Source organism: Gymnogyps californianus, chromosome 3 (genome assembly GCF_018139145.2).
Source record: "Gymnogyps californianus isolate 813 chromosome 3, ASM1813914v2, whole genome shotgun sequence".
NCBI lineage: Eukaryota > Metazoa > Chordata > Aves > Accipitriformes > Cathartidae > Gymnogyps > Gymnogyps californianus.
This window is the reverse complement of record NC_059473.1, coordinates 127,931,569-127,953,440: the sequence shown is the minus strand read 5'-3', so window position 1 is coordinate 127,953,440 and position 21,872 is coordinate 127,931,569. Positions and strand designations below refer to the sequence as shown.

The window sequence follows — 21,872 nt, the reverse complement described above, 5'->3', positions numbered from 1 at the left end:
TTTTGAATTTGCTGTTGTAGGTCATCCAGGGACCTGTCCCCTCTGATACTCTGGTCCTTGTGCCTCTGAACTTGCAGAGTCCCACTGGAATTCCTCAACGTGTTTTTCTGTCACTGTTGCAGAGACTGGCTCTGCAGCTGAGTTTGATCAGCCACACTTGGCAAGACTTTTTCCTGTTCTAGCAGTTTGTATCACAGCTCACGTGCAACTTGGTTGGAAGTCACATGCTTAACCTTGCTCTGTTATTGCAAAGCTGAAGCAATGCAACAGTAGAGCAATGGCATAAGATTACCAGATTCTCCACTGTATGCCTTAGAGCTAAGCAGAGACAGCCTTGCCAGACACACATCTGTTCCATTCATCACTGTGACAACAACAACCTGCTATTGAAGTCAACTCTGAAAAACTCACTGCAAGCATGTTAAACAAGGCAGTATTTTAGAAGCTGGGACAAGAAACTTTGGTTTTGGTCTGGTCTACTCACTACTCTGTAGGTCCATCACCTTGGTGGGCAAGCCACTTAGCACAGATATAGGCTTGAAAGGAGCTTCACCTGAGTGTACATTTTAAAAGAAACTCTTAACTGTACAAGATAAGAACATACACTTTAAGGTACCTCTGACACAAGCTCTTCTGACTGATTTGCACATGGTTGCTACCTGCCATCCACTACTGTATCTAGTGATGACTCTTAATTCTGTGAATGATCAGATGCATGAAGGCTAAGGACAGTTATGTTAAGCAAGACAAACAATGAAGGTCAAAAAGGAAAGCCAGATCACCAACATTAACAACAAACATGCCTTTCTCAGCCACAGAGAAGACGACAGCAAGGGGCAGACTACAAGACATAGCACCACATGACTGATCAGTCTGGTAGGGAATTAGCAAAGCAAAGATGAATTTTAGAAAAGGATTCAGGCAAATATGGTGTCCGTACAGGGCAGATGATAGGAAGAGATGTAAAGTACAGTAGAAGGTAGGACAAGCAACTTGCCTTTGGCAAGCTGAACTCAATCTGACAATAAAAAGCATAAAGAGAAATAATCAGCATCACTACAGGAACATGCAGAGCTTGCTAGACTTCTCAAACCCTCAAGAACATGATAGAGCAAAGAGCTCACCAGGGTAAACAGACAGCTCATCAGAGCACCCATCAGTCATTAGGAGCGTCAGCCAAGAATGCACTTGGTGGTATTACTTCCCAACTGTCACCAGTGGCAGGTTTTAGCAGAGATGCCCAATCACACAGCTACTTGCCCTTTTAAACACTACATGCAGCAGAAGACATTTTCCTCTTGTCCTGTGTCCAATTCACACCCACCTTTGTTCTGCATTCAACACTTCCTCCTTGCAAGTAGGAAGGATAGTCTGCCCAACAGTCCTTCCTTTCCTCCTGAAGTAGCCATTGAACCACTCGGTCTCTTGCAAATGCCTAAGCATTCTCCAAAGCAGTATATTACTCCACTCTTCTAGTAAAGCGCTCAAGTATACTGTACTCCAGATTTCAGCAGGCTTAGAAAGCAGAGGAAAACAAGATGACAGCGAGAAGGATCAACAACTAACCTTTGAGATTAGTCCCAGGCTTGCTATGCAATCCAGCAACAGGGGACGATTAATCACCTTACCTACGCTGCACTGTACCAACACCACAGGGACCCAAAAATAATCAACTGAATGCAAGACCATCTGTTTGCAACTAAGGGGATGGCCACAGGGCTAGGATAGGTAAGAGGCTACATTACTATCCCCTGCACTCATATGCTCGAGACATTTTCACTACTGCAAAAGGGTGTAAGACTGCACAAAACCAAGACATTTCGCAGTTCACTTCATTCGCACACAAAGATGACAAATGCATTTTTATTAGGGAGGGCAAAGCCTAGAAAATAAGCAACTAGGAAGCTACTGGAAACAAAAAGAAGCACACAGCCATTAAACACTGAGTCAAACAGGAAAAGCAGTGGCAGATTTAAGTTGATCGCAGAATACAAGCATCCTACAGCCCTGCAGGTCTATATCAGGGATTGTAAACAGTGTTTGCAAAGTTATTTGCAACACTGAGTCACCAGAAGCAAGAGGATTTTATTATTTTTAACAGTTGAATATCTAATGAGATGAAGGGGCAAAGAGGTTCAGTACATGACAAGCTCACTACATACAGTTCCCAGTGCCAGATAACAGCCCCCCAGCTGCTTACATCTATGTTCATTCTTGCCACATCCATTGATATTGCTTCTGGAGTAGTATAACTCATCTCTGCTTAAAACATTGCCCACGTTTTACTTCAGAGAAAATACTGCTGAAGCAGAACCAGTGGTACTTGCAACAGAGAGCTGATATCATACAAAAATTCGTGTACTTTGAGAGGTATCTTTCTCCACAGAAATCAATACAGAATCATAAAATCACGGGACGGTTCAGGTTGGAAGGGACCTCTGGAGGTCACCTTGTCCAACCTCCCTGCTCCAGCAGGGACACTCAGAGCCAGTTGCCCAGGACCATGTCCAGACAGCTTCTGAATTGCTCCAAGGATGGAGACTCCATCACCTCCTGGGGCAACCTGTGCCTGTGTCACCCTCACACTGAAAATGTGTTTCCTGATGTTCAGAGGGAACCTCCTGTGGTCCAGTTTGTGCCTGTTGCCTCTGGTCCTGATGCTGGGTACCACTGGCAGAGCCTGACTCTGTCCTCTTGGCACCCTCCCTGCAGGTATTTATACACATGGATTCAATCCCTCTGAGCCTTCTCTGCTCCAGGCTGAGCAGTCCCAGCTCCCTCAGCCCTTCCCCATAGCAGAGATGCTCCAGTCCCTTCAGCATCTTGGTGGCCCCTCGCTGGACTCTCTCCAGTCTGTCCATATCTCTCTTGTACTGGGGATCCCAGCACTGGATGCAGCACTCCAGGGGTAGCCTCACCAGCGCTGAGCAGAGGAGAAGGATCCCCTCCCTTGACGCGCTGGCAACATTTTGCCTAACGCAGCCCAGGATATCATTAGCCTTCTTTGGGGCAAAGGCACATTGTTGGCTCATGTAAATATGAAGGCATACAAATGACTGATGGGAAGGAAAATGATCATGCTGTGTCAGATTTCTTGTGAAGCAGTGGATGATATTTTTATGTTTAAGTAAAAAAGCATTCAGAGTTTTAAACTGACATGTTTGACCACATCCCTTACCTGGAAGCAAAAAGTGGGAGTAGGCAGAGCAGGAAATGCAAGACCATAGACACAAGAACAGATAAAGAGGACCTGTGAGATAAGTTCTTGTCAATCCTGGCTGCATGCAGGCTCTTAAGCAGGCACTTAGGAGCCTATTAGCACTTCATCTGGAAGAGTTCACGATACAAACAACTTCATTCTGAACAAAGTGTGTAGGGAGATTTGAAATCTGTACAGCAAACCAAGTTCTAAGTTCCAGACCAGAGGAAAGAAGGTCCTATGGACCGGGCAAACCCCTGCTTGGGTTGCATCATCTGACTGCAATACAGGATTTATGTCAAAAAGATGAAGGGGCAGCAGGACTGCCGTTCTTGCTTAGTTCCTTTCACAACTGAAATGGCAGGGCACTAATTAACTGCTGTAGCCTCACATCACAGTGCAAGAATTACATGCAATCAGAAAAACAAGAAGAGACGTTCACTGAAATGCTATGGACCAAGCTACTCTGGGGGAATCTTTTACTCCCAGAAGAAAGACTGAAAAACACTGAAAAACGAAGTCCTCAGAAACATGACTATGAAAATTATTTTATGTTTTGAGCAGCTCTGCTTAACAGAAATTTGGATTGAACCAGCATAAATGCATATTCAATTAAAATGCAATTAGTGTCACAAGTTCGAGTATTTCAAGTTTAACCTCCCTGAATTTCAGACTTCACATCTCTGTGATTACCGTTGTTTCACAACATGCCGAAGTGAAGCTGCACAAATGACCTTGGAAGATTTAATAAACAGAAAAGCTCACCCCCTGAAAGCAGAAGCTAGAGTGAAAACACTACTCAGCCCACATGCCTCAAGGCCTAAATCACAAAATTGTCTAGGTTGGAAGGGACCTCTTGAGAATATAGCTCAACCTCCCTGCTCAAGCAGGGTCAGCTAGAACAGGTCACCCAGGACTGTGTGCAGTTTGGTTTTGAGTGTCTCCAGGGAGAAAGACTCCACAACCTCTCTGGGCAACCTGTTCCAGTGACTACCCTCACAGTAAAAAAAGGGTATTCTTGTGTTAGATGGAACTTCATGTATTTCAGTTTGTGCCCATCGCCTCTTGTCCTGTCAGTGGGCACTGTAGAGAAAAGACTGGCTCCCTCCTCTTCATTCTCTCCCATCAGGTATTTATACATGTTGAAATGATCCCCCTGAGCCTTCTCCTCTCCAGGCCAAACAGTTTCAGCTCTCTCAGCCTCTCCTCATATGGACAGATGCTCCAGTCCCTTAATTGTCTTTGTGGCCCGGTGCAGTACTCGCTCCAGTAAGTCTGTATCTTTCTTGTACTGTGGAGCTCAGATCTAGACACAGCACTCCAGATGTTGTATCACCAGTGCTAAAGAGAGAGGAAGGATCACTTCCCTCAATCTGCCAGCAATGCTCTTCCCAACACAGCCTACGATGCTGTTAGCCGCCTTCGTTGTCAGGGTGCGTTGCTGGCTCGTGGTCAGCTTGCCATCCTCCAGGACCCCAAAGTCCTGATCTGCACCGCTGGTTTCCAGAAGGTTAGCCCTGAGCATGTGTATTGGGTCTGGCTGAGATGGAGTTAATTTTCCCCATAGCAGCCTTCATAGCGCTGTGCTCTGTATCGGTAGCTAGAAAGGTGTTGGTAACACACCAGTGTTTTGGCTACTGCTGAGCAGTGCTCGCACAGCATCAAGGCTGTCTCTCCAACATTTCCCCCCCTTACCAGTAGGCTGGGGGTGGGCAAGATCTTGGGAGGGGACAGAGCCAGGACAGCTGACCCAAACTGACAAAAAGGATATTCCATACCACGTGACATCTGCTCAGCAATAAAAGCTAGGAGAAAGGAGGAGGAAGGGGGGGCATTCGTTATTTATGTTTGTTTTCCAGAGCAACCACTATACATACTGAAGCCCTGCTTCCCGGGAAATGGCCAGACATCACCTGCGGATAGGAAGTAGAGAATAAAATCTTTTGTTTTCCTTTGCTTTCGCTTTATTAAACTGTCCTTATCTCGACCCACGAGCCTTTCGTTGTGTTTTCTCTCCCCTATCCAGCTGAGGAGGGGGAGTGATAGAGCAGCTTTGGTGGGCACCTGGCATCCAGCCAGGGTCAACCCACCACAGCATATACTGGTACACGGGGATGTAAATACTTGCTAAGTTTGTATTCAAGTGACCTTTCAAGAACTGGCGTGAAGGAGCCTTCTAAAATGCTAATGTTCCACATGCCTTCAATCAAAGGGCCCCAAAAGGAGTCGACGTACGCAACTGCCATACTAATACTAAAATGGGTAAATGAAGACCTGGATGACTATAAGATATGTCCCCTGACACATCCTGGAAATCCACATAAAGGCAGAGAAAAAACACAACCCAGCAAAGCTGAAGCAGCAGGCGCCTTCAATGCAACACAAAAAGAATAAATTTGACCACAGAAAAGGCAAGTTCTCATAATCTGAGGCAGTAAACTGGGAAATTTAAACCTTTTTAGAAGATCCTATTCAATTGAAAATGACAACCAGTCCAGAAGATAGTTGTTTTCTGGTGTTTTCATGAATGAGATGACTCACAGCAGCACAAAGAACATACACTGAGCAAGGAAGGCAAGCACATGAAGCAAGAGCCAGCTTTTAAACCTTCTGCAAAATAAAAATGAGAGTTTATCACCATCACAGCATAGTAGGAAGTAAATCCGTTAAGTATGCATTCCACTTGGTGATGCTGCAACAAGGCCACCAAAGACACCAATTCTTACCACTAAATCTGACTTTAAAAAAAAAAAAACACCAACAAAAAACAACACCTTCTCCCAAACGCACACACTAAATCATAACACACACATTCAGTCAGGTGTTAGTTGCAATTTCAAAAACTAACCACAGCAATTAGAAGCCCACTGATTGTCACTTACCTATGACTGCTCCTCCTGCCTTGAGGTGTGTGTTTATATACAAAATCAAGGCAGGTCTCTGGTAACCATTTTTGCCACTCTAGTAATCATAACAGCAGCTAGATCATGAGATGCCTGTCAATTGTAACCTGCATACCACTTCAGACTTTCTGAAGCATTCTGGGCGAAAAAAGTTCCACTCAAAACTATTCATCTGCCAGATCTCGTTCCCAGCAGCACCTGTGGTCAGAGACAAACCTTTTCCTCTGCTTGTGAAAATCTGCCTTAGTTTTGCCAAGTTTCTAAGCAACTGAAAATGTTTGGCTTGGTAGAGGACGTGCTTGACTCTACACATAAAACTGTACAGTTAGAAGCTAAGCTACATAAATTCATGTTAAATCTTCCTAAATGAATGGCAACATGGGTGAAAAAGTTTTCCATTTTTATGATAGATTTTTCTATGTCCGCTGATTTCAACTATCCATTCTTTTTTCACTAAACCACACTTGCCTTAGTTAAAAAAAAAAAAAGAGCCAGATCCAAGATATCCTAGTAACCCCTATTTTATTTCTACAGCACCTACTAAATGTCTCAGGTGTCTGTTAAGGATGTGAAAAACAGCATGACAAGTCTTTAAACATCAGGTAACAAAATCCAAGAGAGTGAAGTAATGACTAAAATAAGATGTTATGAAAGCATGTCAGTCACAACCTTATTAGCTCAATGCTCAAGCGAAACAAGAGCCTTATACCCTATATTTAGTGTTTTCAAACCCAAATCACTGTTCAAGATCTAAGGATTAAACAATTTCCAGCTCTCATATGAACAGTACATAGTGATACGACAATACTGTTAAAACAAGTTCTCAAGAAACCAGCCAAGAAAGCTCAGTATTTCAAGGCCATCTGATGCTGTTTCAGCACAAGTGAGATACCACAGCATGTTCTTAAGCCTGGAGACCACTGGCTGAGGCCCTTCTTGCCTTCCTAGAAAGAGGGCCTTTTGTTCTGCTCGCAGCGGTGACTTGATTTCTGAGAAATGGCTTGCTAGTCTTAAGCCTTGTTGCCATCAGCATGACTGAACCCACGCTGAAGCCCAGGCTCAGTCATGTTCCCACTCTGTGGGCGCGTTCCTGGACCAGTCTGTCTGCTGCTGGTGTGCCACCTCACCTCTTCCACCCCACAAAGGCAGCCTGCCGCACATGACTGCCACAGCCCAACTTGCCCAGCTTGCAGCACTCTGGTAAACAAGCCATCCCCAAGGAAACCTGCCCTCCTAACACCGCAAGCCCTGACTACATCAACTTCCCCCTCACCTATGTAAGATCCCAGATTTAGCTTTTTGAGAGAGCCTCTACTCTGCTGGCGATGCAGAGCAGCACGCCACATCCTCCTGCAAACACTAAGAAGGCACAGAGGCCATTTGGACAGGCCCTTCCCTTTCCACCACTTCCAGCTGACAGTTGGTAGGTTCCCAACTCAGTAGAAACAAACGCTAACCATCAAGAACAACCCTGATGGCAAAAAATAAAATAAATAATTATTTTAAATGTAAATGTGGTGCTCTATTTAATACGGTTACAAATTGCAGCACTCAAATCCTTCTCTAGTCCCCTCCAGCCCAACTCCCTCCTCATACGCACAAGTCTCCCCAAAAACAGAGCTTTGTCTGGAGAAACATAAATAGTAAACCTTACTTCACAATCAGGGACTCATTTGGGCGGGATGTCTCTCTGGCCATCAGGAGCCAGACACATTCACTGAAACATTCATTCTTTTTAAAAACAAAACATCTAAGGAGTTAAAACTACAAGCAAGCAATTGGATAGCCAAGCACAAAGCAAAGGCTAGTCCAGGTTTGGTGCCCAGCCAAGTCTAGCAGAGCAGTAGCAGGAAAGAGCCTAATGTATGTGGAAAGTTCAGCTGGGAAGAGCTCAGAACAATGCATCCGCTTGGCTTGACATGCAGGAGCCGGCATGCACTAGGGTCCATGGACTAGCACACTCTAAGAACAAGGAGAGGAAGAGAACTAACAACCAGGAGACTTCACAAAGGGCAGTGCTCCCTCTCTGTAAGGCTTTGGCTGAGAGCACAAGGAACAGTTTGCATCCCAGCACCGAACACAAGGTCTCAAAGTAGGATGCACCTAAGCTGAACAGTTTTACATACCAGCCTTATAGCAAGGGAACACTGTATAAATACATTAGAGAGAGTGTGTATGTTTGTGTGTGTTACAAATATAGATATACACACACACATATATATAAATATATACACACACACACACAAATAAAATCATGTACGTTACATATATAGTGGTAGTCACATCACAGGAGCGGAGAAGTTTGCTCACCATTAGCAAATATCCTATGAAAGACTGTTGGTAACAGAGCAGCCCGTAAGCGGGAAGTAAAACGAGATAGAAGTCAATGAGTTGATGAAACAGCAAGCACTTAACATCGATAGAGACAGCGAGGTCAGAATCATGGCAAAACATAGACAAGACTGAGAATCTGGCCCTGCCTCCAGCCACCTTTTTAAAATAAATTTACATAAGGAACATTAGTGTTTCTAACTGAGAACCAGACTGGGCAAGGGAGACAAGAGGCCTCTGACCAAGTCGAAGATTACGTCCGACTCAGAGGCTAAGCAGCTGGACATTCTGTTCTTTCTGTGAGTGCTCCACAGTCCCTTAGCACCCCCTTCAGCAGACAACTACCTTCCTCTACATCCCAGCAGCTTCTCCTCGGCATGGATCTTGGCAGCAAAACCCATACTTACATACCTGGCCATATAATTTAATAGCAGAGTTAATACCAAGGAAGACTCAGTCTCCTGGCACCTTGGCCTGGAACTGAAAAGAGACTCTGGACAGACTGCAATTAAATATATAATGAATCCTAGAGGTCAGGTATGTTGAAGACAGGAAAGCATATGCATGAGCCAAGTGCCTGGAGGCACTACTTGGAAATACACTAGCACAAGACTAAGCTTCCCGCTATGCTCTACTAGAAGTCTCACTCGGCACACGCTAATACATTGCCATGTCTCAGGGGCACCAGAAGACATTACAAGACGCTCCAGTTTGAGGCCTCAGTTCTGTTGGGGCACTCCAAGAGCTGCCCAAAAGGATTTTCACTTCAAACCCATCACCTCTTTCCACCTGTGAATGGTTCTTACACTCCCACTGCGAATTACAAGAAACATCTCCCAACATTGCTTAACACAAGCAAGCAGCAGCATCGAACACCCTGTCTAAACACACTGTTCTCCTTTGCACTCAGAGTACCTTTGACCTGTCACAGTAAAACATCTTGCAACGTGCTCCCTTCGCAGGTCCACTTGTTAGACAACACAGATATGCACCAATGCAACGTGGTGTTGCACGTGGATCCTGTGGAAGAGTACACAGAAAACAACTTGGACCTCTCATAAGGAATGTTTTCATCTGACCACAACTCCAGAAAGCAGCTGGAACATTCCAGTCTCTGGCAACACTACTGGCAAGTTTAAGAACTGTAGGTTTCTTTCCTATCCTCATCACAAGTTCTCCAAAGCTCCCCACTCGTTTGACACTTTTCCTCCTTAAATCTATTAACCCTGCACTTTATGGCACTGAAGAAAAAGTTAGTAAATTAATGGATTATGAATGGCTTTTGCATTTAAGCGGTATGAGAAACCCTCCCTCTTTCCCACTCCCTTCTTCTTCCACAGATGACCCCTAGGATATAAAGATTTCATCCCTCTTCCCGAAACTCAATGCAATAGTAACAGCAACACCCTACTACTAAACTAATCTCTTTTCTTTCTGCAGTGCACAGGTGGCTTGAGAAAAAGACTGATCCAGAATTACATGCAGAACAAGAAAAACAGTGGTCAGTCCTGATAGTGCATGTGCTTCTGCAATCTGAAGTAGCAGCAAGGAGTGATAGGCAAAAGGGTTGCTCCCACACCTAAACAGGTGTTACAGGGACAACTAAGTACCAGCCATTGCTGGTGTGACAAGTCACAGGCACTACTCTTCTAGTACTTCCTCGCCCAGCAGACAGAAGAATGTTTTGCAGAACACACTAGCAGCTTTCTTTCCCCAGATTTTTGCCCCACATTCAGGAAGTATTCTCTTTTGCTTAAAGTAGAGGGAAGAGGAGCTTTCAGGGGCGTAGCCCAGAATGGTGCTGGGGACAGAGACAGTATCAAAGAGCAGATCATAGTGCACTGAATCATTGTTCCCCTTAAATCCATGAGAATTACTGCCCCGCTTGTTTTAAGTAAACACAGGGAAGTTTTCAGATACCAGCCAGCTGTAAGAAATAACTACATGAAGCAATAAACATGGGCCTAACATTGTCAGTGATCCCAAAGCGACTATCGCTCTAGGGCCCGAACATGAAAATAGCCTGTCTGGCTACCGCACAGTCAGCAGTACCAGAAAATCTCAAGCTCGAATACAGCCAGCAGTTCTGATGACATAATTCTGACTTTCCTAGTTGGGTGGGCACTACAGGAATAAGAATACATTCTGCAACATTGGCAACTTTGATTCCAGCCTGCACTGAAGCCATAGCTTTCACATCTGGAGGATTCCTCTTCCGACCACAAGTCCACTTGTGCTCACTTCCTTTTTTATTTAAGAAAGGACCAGAATCTCCCAGATAAATCACTTCACTTCTGAACACAAGGTGAGCAAGGCAGCCTATAACTGCGGAGTAGAAGAAAGTTTGCTCAGGAACAACTGCAACTAAGCACTGCTCCTGCACAGTCCCACTCTCAGCATGTGTCCTCTTCTTGCCGAGGATACAGTTGTTAGAGCACACAGACACTCGCTACTCTTTGAAAGAGCACATCAGTCTAACTGCCTCTGTCCCTCCCACCATGCCTAACAGAAGCAAAGCTCTATGGAATTGGAGGGAGCAGGCAAAGGTGTAACTGTTCAGGCAACTGTTTGTGATCCACACTCAAGAGAGCCACCTTTCTTCTAGACAGCCTCTGAATGGCACCACTGGGAGTCTGAATGCTCTTGAGAACGTCACGTTTGCTGATCTGCAGAACCTCCCTCTGGTAAAAAGCCATGGCTCTAGATACCAGCTTCAAGTGGTTTGTTTTTACAAACAAAGTGCTGGCTACCAATCAGAAAGATCGCAGCTGTATAAGACTTTAAAACTAAACTAGAAAGAGAAGGATCTCTTATGTACTCAAGTCTACAATAGACTTCCCCTAAGTGGCCTGAATTGAATGCCAGGGAGCCAGCCGTGTTTGCCAGCATACAGGTATCAGAGGTACACAACTCGTGGAAATTTCTCCCACCTGGACAAAGTCAGGGAAAGATAATAAAGCAAACCCCATGATGTCATCAGCCTGTATGAGGAGCAAGTCACCAAGCTTACAGGGAGATAGAGAACTGAGTGTTCCTTCTGCCATGACCCAGTCTCCCTGGGTACAAGCATGTATCAGAGGTTTGTTATAGAGAACAGAGACCCCAATTCTGGAACAAAGAGACAACACAAGAGTTCTTTGATGGAAAGAAAACTCACAGAGGTGTGCAGTTTACCAAGAGAGGCTATTTTTAGATGACAGGAAAAGCAGAGCATTCTTTCCTGTACACTGGCAACATCAAACCAAGAATTCAGGCAGACGAAAGCCTACAGGATGGCAAGCGCACACTCCTCAGGTTTGAGAATACTTGCAGAAGTTGGACGACAGATAGCAAAGCTGTCACTTGAAAGGTTATGTCAAGGTACAACATAATGCATCCTGACTGCAGACAGATTTTTAGAGACATGGGAATAGCAAAGGTGAAAAAAAACAGAGTATGCAAGGATGCACTGCGCTGCCAGAAAAATCACTTCTTACTTATGAAATAAAACATTTCAGCACAGGGTGGCTGCCTGTACAGGGCATGTCTTTGCCAAAGAGGCCCAAGGCAAACTAGCATCCTGAAGTCCAGGCCAAAGTGAGTGATGCTGGATGAGGATGCCAAGACAAGCAGCTTGCTGCAGCCAGAGTCTATAAGCTTGATTATAAATGTTGGTTGCTACAAGAAGCACTCATCTGGCCTCAGTGGACACCGCTCTCCAGACAGCTCTCAAAGCTTCACAACACTGGGAAGAGAACTCTGTGTGTATTAACATGAAAAAGACCGCAGAGCAGATGAATCCCAGGATAATGTGCATACAAAACTTGAAAGTTTCAGCACCATTTCTCAGGTCAGTCCCTTGAGATCAAAAACTGGGGAAGGGGCTAACAAGGGAAACAGTACCCAGTATCAGTCCTTCCTGCGCCTGAAGGTGGTCCAACCAAAAGTGAATTCTACTACCAATCTCTGGTACAACTGATGTGGAGGTGGAGGAACATGCGTACATACATGCCTATCATGCCAGATAACCTTGAAAGGATTAGACGCCTTTTTCTGTTTGAGCAGTTTGTCTCACAGGCAAGGGTCACCTCCAACAAGCCTTACCTGACCCAATTTTGATCAGTCCGTTGTGCTGAATGAAGATGGTGTCGCAGGTCAGGTTACCATGGATGATTGGGGGATCACAGGAGTGGAGGTAGCTAGAGATTCAGAAGAGAGCACTGATCAGGAGACTACCGAGGCTGAGGCCAGGAATCCCTCCCTTCATCCCTTCCCTGTCTCAAGCAACACCAGAAGACAACAGGAGAGCAAAGGGCACGTGCCAGGGATTTACAATAGCAGGGAGGTACAATTAAGTGACTGTACATCAGGCTCTAGGCTAGGAGAGAATCATGAAAAACAAGCAACTGTCTCTAACGACAACGTCCAGAACACGGGGGAAAAAAGAAAGCTTTCTCTGATCAGTTCCCAAGAAACCCAGGGTACCAGGGGTAAAGAAACTATTTCATCCATTCCAATACTGCTAGGTGGGTGCTAAAAGGGTTCCAATTTTATACCAAAAATATCAGAGCCTTATTCTGGCCCTACTCACAGGGCATCAAAAAGGCGCTTACTGCTGTACAAACATGATTGGTCATGTTTTCCAGCAGCCACACATAAAGCTTTTCAGTGCTGGGGTCCCAGGTAAGTTTGAGGCTACCTGGTTTTGCACCTTACTCTGCTTGGTTTTATGTTAGCAGCCACACAAATAAGGACTGCCAGCTCCCAAAAGCTTATTAGAACCCAACTATTCATCAACAGCTATATTTAGCCAAATGGCAACAGAATTTTCTCTATGGAGTGGGAGTTGTGCTCTGACATCTGGGTTATTGTTTTTCCAAGGCTGTTGTTAGCTACACACCAACTCTGGCTCAGGTAGAGAAGAGTCTTTAAAACCAAAACAAAAAAAACACACATTCTATTCAACTGGGTTGCACTAAGATTGCTGCAGAAGATCTGCATCATGAAGAAATGTATAGATCCTCATACACTTCCAACAATATCACACCACAATAATTATGAAACTACTGCATGCTACAGGGCTGCAGCCTGCCAAGACTATGAAAATTTTCCTCACTCCTCTCACGTGGAATTTGATTTCTTTAAGACTTCTTTGCTACATCCTCTTGGCCATGGTTAGATCCAGGTTATAAAGCTGGATACTCCGGAGAGCTCCCTGATGCTCAACTCCCACACTCACTACCATATCAGTCGCAACTGTTGGGATCTACAACCTACATTGCACCTGTTTCTCTGTTTTAGAGGCTTCAATATTGTCTAACTGAAGACTCTGGGATTGTTATAGGAAGTGCGGTTGACACTCTGCAGACCGTGACCGGGATAAGAATCCGGCTGGGTGACTGAAAGTGCTCTCCAGGCTCCATTCCATGAAGCTTGCTAACATTTGGCAGCATGTACATTTACAGCTTTTAATATTCTAGCACAAGAGAGGCTACACTTAAACAGATGGCTAGACCGCAAGATCAGTAACTCACATACCTGAGAGCAGAGAGGATCTGGGTACACCATCGCTTCCAGGCCTACAGACACAAGAGCAAAAAGGTTAAAAATCATTCAAGGAAGAGGAACTAATCCATAGTTCTGTGATTCATAGCTTGTTCATATGAAGGAATATACGTTCCATTCTGTGGCATCTTAGCTTTTACCCAGTACAGGTGTGTAGGAAGTAAGAACTTAGAGGGTCAGTACTCTCATGCTCAGTTTAGTTTCTACACATTCGTATGGGTCAAGAAACACACCTCCCCTCCTAACTCCTCTCATGCACAGACGCCTTCCCTCGTTCCTGTATGCACACATGGAAAGGGACATGCCTGTCATACCATACATATGAAGCTGCAGAACTGCTGGAAACAAAGCAAACAGCACAGAACAGCTGTCCAAGAGAACCTGCAACTAAACTAGTTTACAGTAATAAAAAGGAATTGCAGCCACATGTTATCACCAAGTTGCCTTCTCATCAGGATCCTCTGCTGAAAGAGCTTTCCAGAGGCTGAATGGCTCTCAGTGAATATAGGCATACATGAAAAAAAAAAAGCGTTACCTTTTCATTCATAGTTTTGTGGTTTTTCTTTGTCTTCTTCAGGAACTGTTTCAAGCTCCCTGAAGACATATATTCAGTGATGAAGATCACCTGCAGAGGCAGTATGAGACATTACCCTCTGCTTCACTAATTACCTACAGGACACACAGTGAGAAAACCCACCAGACTGTTCGCTTTACTTACCCTGGCCTTATTCTCCTTCACATCAGCCCAGTATTTGTGAAACTTCACAATGTTCAGATGTTCCAGCTGAATTAAGTTGTCAAACACCGCTTTAACTTTTTCCTTAACATCAGAAAGACAAAGACATGTTACATCAGAGACCACATCAGACCATATCTTACTTTCTTCTTGGGTCTTGGTCCCCCTTAAACAAAACTGTACACTTTGAGCTCCTATGCTAAGAACAAACAGCATCTGATTTCATCCTACACTGCACCTCAGCTGAGCATGGTTTGATCACCAAGACTAAATCAACACAAGAGCCCATGGAAATAGCGCAACAACAGCTCTCCGTCACATTTTCTGCACAGGCCAGGCTTAAGCTGAATTTGCTACATTTGAGCAGCACAGCACTCCAAATCCAGCCAATAATCCACATGAAAGGTCTCCAATATCTAAAAGCCCACCCTTGTGAAGGTATGTTTCCCACATCTTGTTGGGAAACACATCAACTTACTTCCTGAAGCTTAAAGTTCTTCCGCTCAGAAAACTGAACCTCATTCCAAACAACTTCCACGCCCTCCTCTGTATCCATGGCCAGGTAGGCACTATCGATCCCTGGGACATTGCGCTGATTCACCTGCATGGGAAGGATGGAGACAGATGTGAGTTCTAAGCCAGCAAGACCAGATCATTACCATGCATCCTTTGTGTGAGCATTATGAACTCTGCTCATTAACTTTTAATTAAACGAACATTCCAGGACAGGATTGTGCACATACATTTCAGGAATGGGACATACCCAAACGTGAGTACATTGTAGGCCGCGTAAGCAGCAAGCCCTGGGCATATTTGAGGGAAAATTTCTTTTGCACAAAGGCTATTTTGTAGTAAAAGCTACCTTTTGGCAACAATACATTAGATTTTTATGTTTTACGATACCCGTAGTTCATTTAACCACAAAAAAAACCCTCCAACCATACAAGAAGAGATACAAAAAAAAGTCGCAAGAACTCAGACACAACTTTCTGGAGGAATTTTCTGAAAGGTGATGAGACACGAAACTCAGGAGAGAGGAAACTGATCCAAGCAGAGAGAAATAAAGGGAAAGCTGCAAGTTGGGAATAGACTTAGGAATCGATTACACAATTGAAACTGCTACAATAATTTCTTGAGTTAATAAATACAAAAGTTAACCCAGCACAAGTACATTCACACCTAATATTAAAGACATAGATGAGCACTAAGAAAGCAATAAGGTAAGGGCAGGGGACCTGACAAAGCAAGAGTTTAAAGCCTAGCACGAGAATGGCTAGGACTGTGGAAGTACTTAATGCTAAAAGACCTGCATAGATATAAGATGAACAACACTTCCAGCAGCAAAGTTTACCATAATATTGTTTTTCCTCAGATACGTGGCAGCATCCAAAGATGTATATGGGTTCCTTCTTCCAACATCTAGAGCATCTTGCTGTTCTGTAATGCCTTTTACAGGCTATTTCACAGGCATGCAGAAGTTATGGTCATGGTCAAAGTCCTACTGCACCAGGCAACGTGCAGTGATAAAACTGGATTCCTATCTCAAGGTACTTAGAGAAGACAGAGGGTAGAATTTACCTTTTAATTGTCACCCATCAACCATTACTACTCACCATCAACTGGCCACATACCCAGAATCACTTCACTTTCAGCTGATCCAATTCTCCCCTTGAGGTAAAAGTTAATACAGAGATTTGGCTAGCAAATCCAGACTCATCTTCCACTTATATTACCTCGAAGTCCTGGCCATTTCACAGCTTTTCATACTCATATTGTCTCTCCTTCTCTTCCCTCACTAGGGACCCCATCAGCATCCCATTTGCTGGAAGCTTCTCACCATATATAAGGGCTTCCTCAAAAATCCCTTCCCCCTTGGCAGCCACTTTTACACAATCAAATTTACTCAATTTCAGCTACAGTGTTATGCTAATGAGAACTGATGCAAATGTTCTGCCACCCACAACACTTAAATGAATTAAACACTATACTACAGGCAATAACTACTGATAACACAATACTAACTAATAAAAATAACTAAGAGAAAGAAACCAGGTTCCAATGGAAAGTGCTTTTAACTCTGGTAGACTGAGTACAGACTCAAAGCATCCAGCTGACCATACTGAAATGCAAAAAAACTAAGGCTTGTATTTATAAAGAAACTCTGCTGTAGGAGGTGGATACCAAGAAGAACTTGTAGGTCATGCTAACAATCAGCTAAACTTGAGCTCCTAATACAATGCATAATGACAAGGACTAACACAGCGACAGGACACGTACACATAAGAATTGTCAGCAGAGAAAAGAGTCCACTGAGGTAATAAGTTTACTGTTGTACAATATCAACTTAAAAAGTTTGCATTATAAACATTTGTTCATTGGATACTAAACTGGGAGGTGCTGTTGACTCTCTCAAGGGTCGAGAAGCCTTGCGGAGGGGTCTAGATAGATGGGGCACTGGGCAATCATCGGCGGCACGAAACTGAACAAGAACAAATGCCGGATTCTGCACCTGGGACGGCGTAAGGCCGGGCACAAGTCTAAACTGGGCCCGGAGAGCAGCCCTGCAGAAAGGGACCTGGGGGTGCTGGTCGGCAGCAGCTCCGCAGGAGCCAGCAGCGTGCCCTGGCAGCCAAGAGGGCACACCGCGTCCTGGGGGCATCAAACACAGCATGACCAGCCGGTCAAGAGAGGGGGTTGTCCCGCTGCAGTCAGCGCTGGTGCGGCCTCACCTGGAGTGCTGCGTGCGGTGCTGGGCCCCACCGCTTGAGAAGGATGTTCAGGTACTTTAATGTGTCCAGAGGAGGGCAACGAAGCTGGTGAAGGGCTGGAAGGCATGTCCTGCGAGCAGCGGCTGAGGACTCTGGGCTTGTCTGGTTTGGAGAGAAGGAGGCTGAGGGGCGACCTGGTGGCTCTCTGCAGCTCCCTGAGGAGGGGACGTGGAGAGGGAGGTGCCGAGCTCTCCTCCCTGGGATCCAGGGACAGGACGCCTGGGAGTGGCTCAAAGCTGCGCCAGGGGAGGTTCAGACTTGACAGGAGGAAGCATTTCTTTACCGAGAGGGTGGTCAGACCCTGGAACAGGCTGCCTGGAGAGGCAGTCGATGCCCCAAGCCTGTCGGTGCTTCAGAGGCATTTGGACAGTGCCCTTAATACCATGCTTTAAAGCCCTGAAGTGGTCAGGCAGTTGGACCAGACAATCCTTGTAGGTCCCTTCCAGCTGAACTATTCTATTCTACTCCATCAGTAGCTTGACAACTTAGACTGACAGCCAATCAATATAGATGGGATTCTTTTTTATGATCTTCCAAGGGAATCCTAACAGGCCCAACAACATTCAATATTCTGAAATTGCAGATGACACACTGGAGTGACAAATGGCTACAAGAACAGTATAACTAGAGTGATACAGATTGGTCAGTAAACTGAGCAGTAAATTATTGTGATAAAACCAGATGCAATGGGGTGACAGGCAGGAACAAAGAATATAGGCAGGAACAAAGAATATAGGCCATAATTACATAAAGACAGCCTAAGCTACAGAAAATAACTATTGAAAACAATCACAGGAGACAAGCAGCTTAGCACGAACAATCCCGTTCCCTTCCCACCCCTCGCCTCCTGCATACCTGAGGGGTGAAAGGTCTGAGATTTGATTTAAGGAGACATTCATCGTAATTATCATAAGAACTTGATTTTTATATATATATATATATATATATACACACACATACACACACACACACACACACACACACACTGATACCAACATCTAAATATCAGGCCAGGCCTGTTATGTTTCATCATCAAAGAAAGCTGAAAGAATGAAGATAATTAAGGACAGAACATTTACTCCTTCAAATTTTAGTATAAGAAATATCTTAGGCATGACAGTAGTATAAGAACGCCTAGTACAATTAATAAAGCTGAATGCCAAAAGGCTTTAACTTAAGAAAAGTTTATACCTGCCTTTGTGTTGGCTGGGGGCTTGTATGTGTTAGTATTGCAGGGACAAGATAAAAGCCATGACTATGGACACCCAGTGCCCGTGCATCCCTCTATATTCTCTTCCTTCATCATACTTGCTGCCTATTCAAAGACCTTCTAGCTTTACTGGATTAATCAAGTCCTCAAGTACTGACAACTACTCAAAATCTGCCCTGATAATACAGCCAGTGGATGCAGGTTTATCATATCTTCTCCCATTTCTGGGCAAATATACCAAACGTAAATAATTTCCATGACTCATAGGCAATATTCCAGGGCACCAGATATGACTCAAGACACCAAACCCATCTGACGTCACTGATGGTAATTCTCAATTCAAGAGGAGATTCAACAGCTTGGGCAGAAGAGTAAGAGGGGAAAAATGCAGACAGACAACTGAAAAGGCGACAGCAAATTCCTCCTTTGTTCAAGTTGCCAAATCACTGTTCCACATCCCTCCCAACGCTCAAAGTGGAATCCTAAACCCTCTTGAAAGCATGTTCTGGCACTTGCCCTGTACCTTCCCAAGGGTGACAGCCAGCCGTTGCCTCCGAGCAGCTATGGGTGATTGATGGATGGTTGCAAGCTTAACAGCTCACAGTTTAGAAGCAATGTGGCAGTTAACACTATTGTAAACAGAGGTAGTTGTAGGAATATAAATTTCAACTTCTCCACAAACCTGACTGAGCAAGAGGAAATAAAAATGGCATGTTCAAAATGCTGCCTTCCATGCCTTGCCCTGAAGGGCGAGGAGTGCAACCAGCAACGCACGTAGCCTGGTACACCCATGCCCTGAAGAGATGACAGAAATACTGTTCTCACCCTGAAGAGCGCTCAGGACCTGGGCATCAACACAGGATGAAGATGACACAGGTTCTCTCCTCACTTTGCCCTAACTTCCTGCAAGCTTTGTCAAGTAATTTAAGACTGACTGTTTTAACTTGTTTAATTTTCAGTGGTCATTTATGACCCAGACCAAAGACAACAAGCTGCCCATGAACTATGCTGATGAAATGACAGAAGACAACTGGTTAAAATAAAATACCCTGTGTTCCTAGAGATAACACATTACTCTGAAGTGTTTCTTTCCCAGAAAGCCCACATAGACTAGGCACCTTTTAAACTATGAAGGAAGAAGTTAACTGAACTCAGTTTAGCATGAATTTCTAAAGTACAACAGAGGAAGCAGTTCCACAACCACAACAGAAATACTAATGTAGCTCTTTGTCCATATAAACAAAAGGTAAGGAAACTCAAGAAGAATTTCAAGAGAATTTAAGTAAAGGTGAGCAGGGGAAAGAGAATTAAATGCTGTTACTTCAAGGCATAACTTAGCTCTAAAGGAAAACAGTTTGGAAGATATATTTCCCTTAGGCAGGTTATTCCAATTGTCCAATGCATATTTTTTCCATAGCTCTCAAACATCTGGATATCTATCACTGAAAGAACACAGACTTTTAGAGAGACGTTCTGTAGTTCATATGATCTGTCAATTAAAAAAAAAAAACAGCCTAAGCCACAAGTGACAGCGATGATTTACAATCAAGTGGGGGGGAAGTATAAAAATTGGAAAAACACCCACAATAATTAGAATACCAGTATAGAATGAAACTGCACTCTGAAGAAAAGAGATCAGGAATGGTAGCACATTAGGCCAGACACTTACAAAAAGCCATATATCTGGTTAAGAGCAGCACGAATATGTTAAAAAGTTACCTTGGCCACTTGTTTAGGCCAGAGCAAAAGATCAAAGCTGTGCTCAACCAGCTTGGCAAAAGCTTGAGAACAGAGATAATATACCTACAGAAGACGGTAGCTGGAGCGCAGAGGAACATTACGTCTGATTGAACTGTGGCAAAACAAAAAGTAGCATATTTACCAACAGAAACAGGAAACAAAAGCAGCTGTCTCAGAGGTTTGAAGCTAATCTCAAGTGTAACAAAATCAAAGAATGCAAGATCCACTGCAGGCAAAGGGAAAAGAAAAAAAATCCAAAGCAAAGAAACAAGCCTACTTCTTGTTTTAATTAAACTGACAGCACTGGCCTTTGCAATTATATTCATGGTAGTAAAATGCTTGAAAGGTGTTAATTCAAAAAGAAAATTAAAATAACTAGTGTAATATAACAATCTCAAGGAAAGGAAGATATCAATTATTACATGGCTATACAAACCAATTCATACAGCAATCAAAAGTATAAGGAAAAGAAAATCTGACCATCACTAACGCAACTGTTGGTTTTTCCAGACAGCTACCTGCTGGAACAAGTAATAAGATAAAATACATTAGCAATAAGCTTGTCTATGTAACCAAATGAACAAATCTTGACCATTTAAATACAGAGTTAAAAGTCTTCCATGAGTTGGAGCTTGCCCTCACTTGTAATTTCACAGGCAACAGCTCAGGAGATGCCGTCTTCAGAAACAAGTCAAAACCAGACATACTTTTTAAGCACACGCATTAAGTGTCTCTGCCATCTCCGTGCTGGCCCACACAGCTGGACTGCAAAGGACAGAGCGCAGCTCAGAGCCAGGACACTGTTCAAGGAGCCCAGTTCCATCCTGTCAGCAAGAACGGCAACTGTTCTGTAGAAAAGCAGTGAGTTTTGAATCATACCACCGTCACGCAGACCGTAGCCCAGTGCCCAATCCAGCTTCTCTAAAAGCATTTTGACAGTTCTGGCTAAACAACATACTGAGGGACAGGCTTCACTAAAAATTCATGTCAGATAACTCTCCAGTCAGTAGATTAGCAACTAAAAAAAAAAAAAACAAAAAAAAAACCCACAAACAAAAAAAAAAAACAAAAACAGAAGTATGACAAAGAGTCAAGTTGCTTTGAACAGAAAAAGCACTGCTCTTGATAGCCCACAGGGAGACATGCATCATTCCCATCCATTTAATGGATAACAGAAACAAATACGTAAGTTGTCTATTAGGAGCCCAAAGGGACAAATGCTTGGTTTCATCGGGTGCTTCAAAACGAACAAGCAATCCAATGGAGTCAAAGAGAGTTCAGTCTCACTGAGCTGAACTATGGAAGTAGGAAGAGGCGATGAATTCCCCATCCCTAACTCCCAAAGGGAAACAGAAACAGCACAGCAAAATAAATAAGGGAGTGGGGAAGAAAACCCAATATCCTACAAATAAAAACCGTTCGGACAGAAGTCCAGCAGGAA

General features: G+C 44.0%; 1 protein-coding gene across 3 annotated transcripts in view; it reads right to left on the bottom strand.

Moving 5' to 3' along the window:
* NRBP1 (nuclear receptor binding protein 1) overlaps positions 1–21,872 on the bottom strand; it is a 42,965-nt gene that overhangs the window by 10,783 nt on the left and 10,310 nt on the right. For 2 of the 3 annotated variants that reach the window (XM_050893311.1, XM_050893313.1), the window contains exons 3-7: positions 15,192–15,314; positions 14,696–14,797; positions 14,513–14,602; positions 13,951–13,991; positions 12,517–12,611 (exon numbers count right to left, since the gene is read on the bottom strand). In XM_050893311.1, the coding sequence (XP_050749268.1) occupies positions 12,517–12,611; positions 13,951–13,991; positions 14,513–14,602; positions 14,696–14,797; positions 15,192–15,314 (451 nt within the window). Of the gene's footprint in view, positions 1–8,412; positions 8,437–12,516; positions 12,612–13,950; positions 13,992–14,512; positions 14,603–14,695; positions 14,798–15,191; positions 15,315–21,872 lie in introns of all 3 variants that reach the window. The other variant, XM_050893312.1, reaches the window with a different exon arrangement.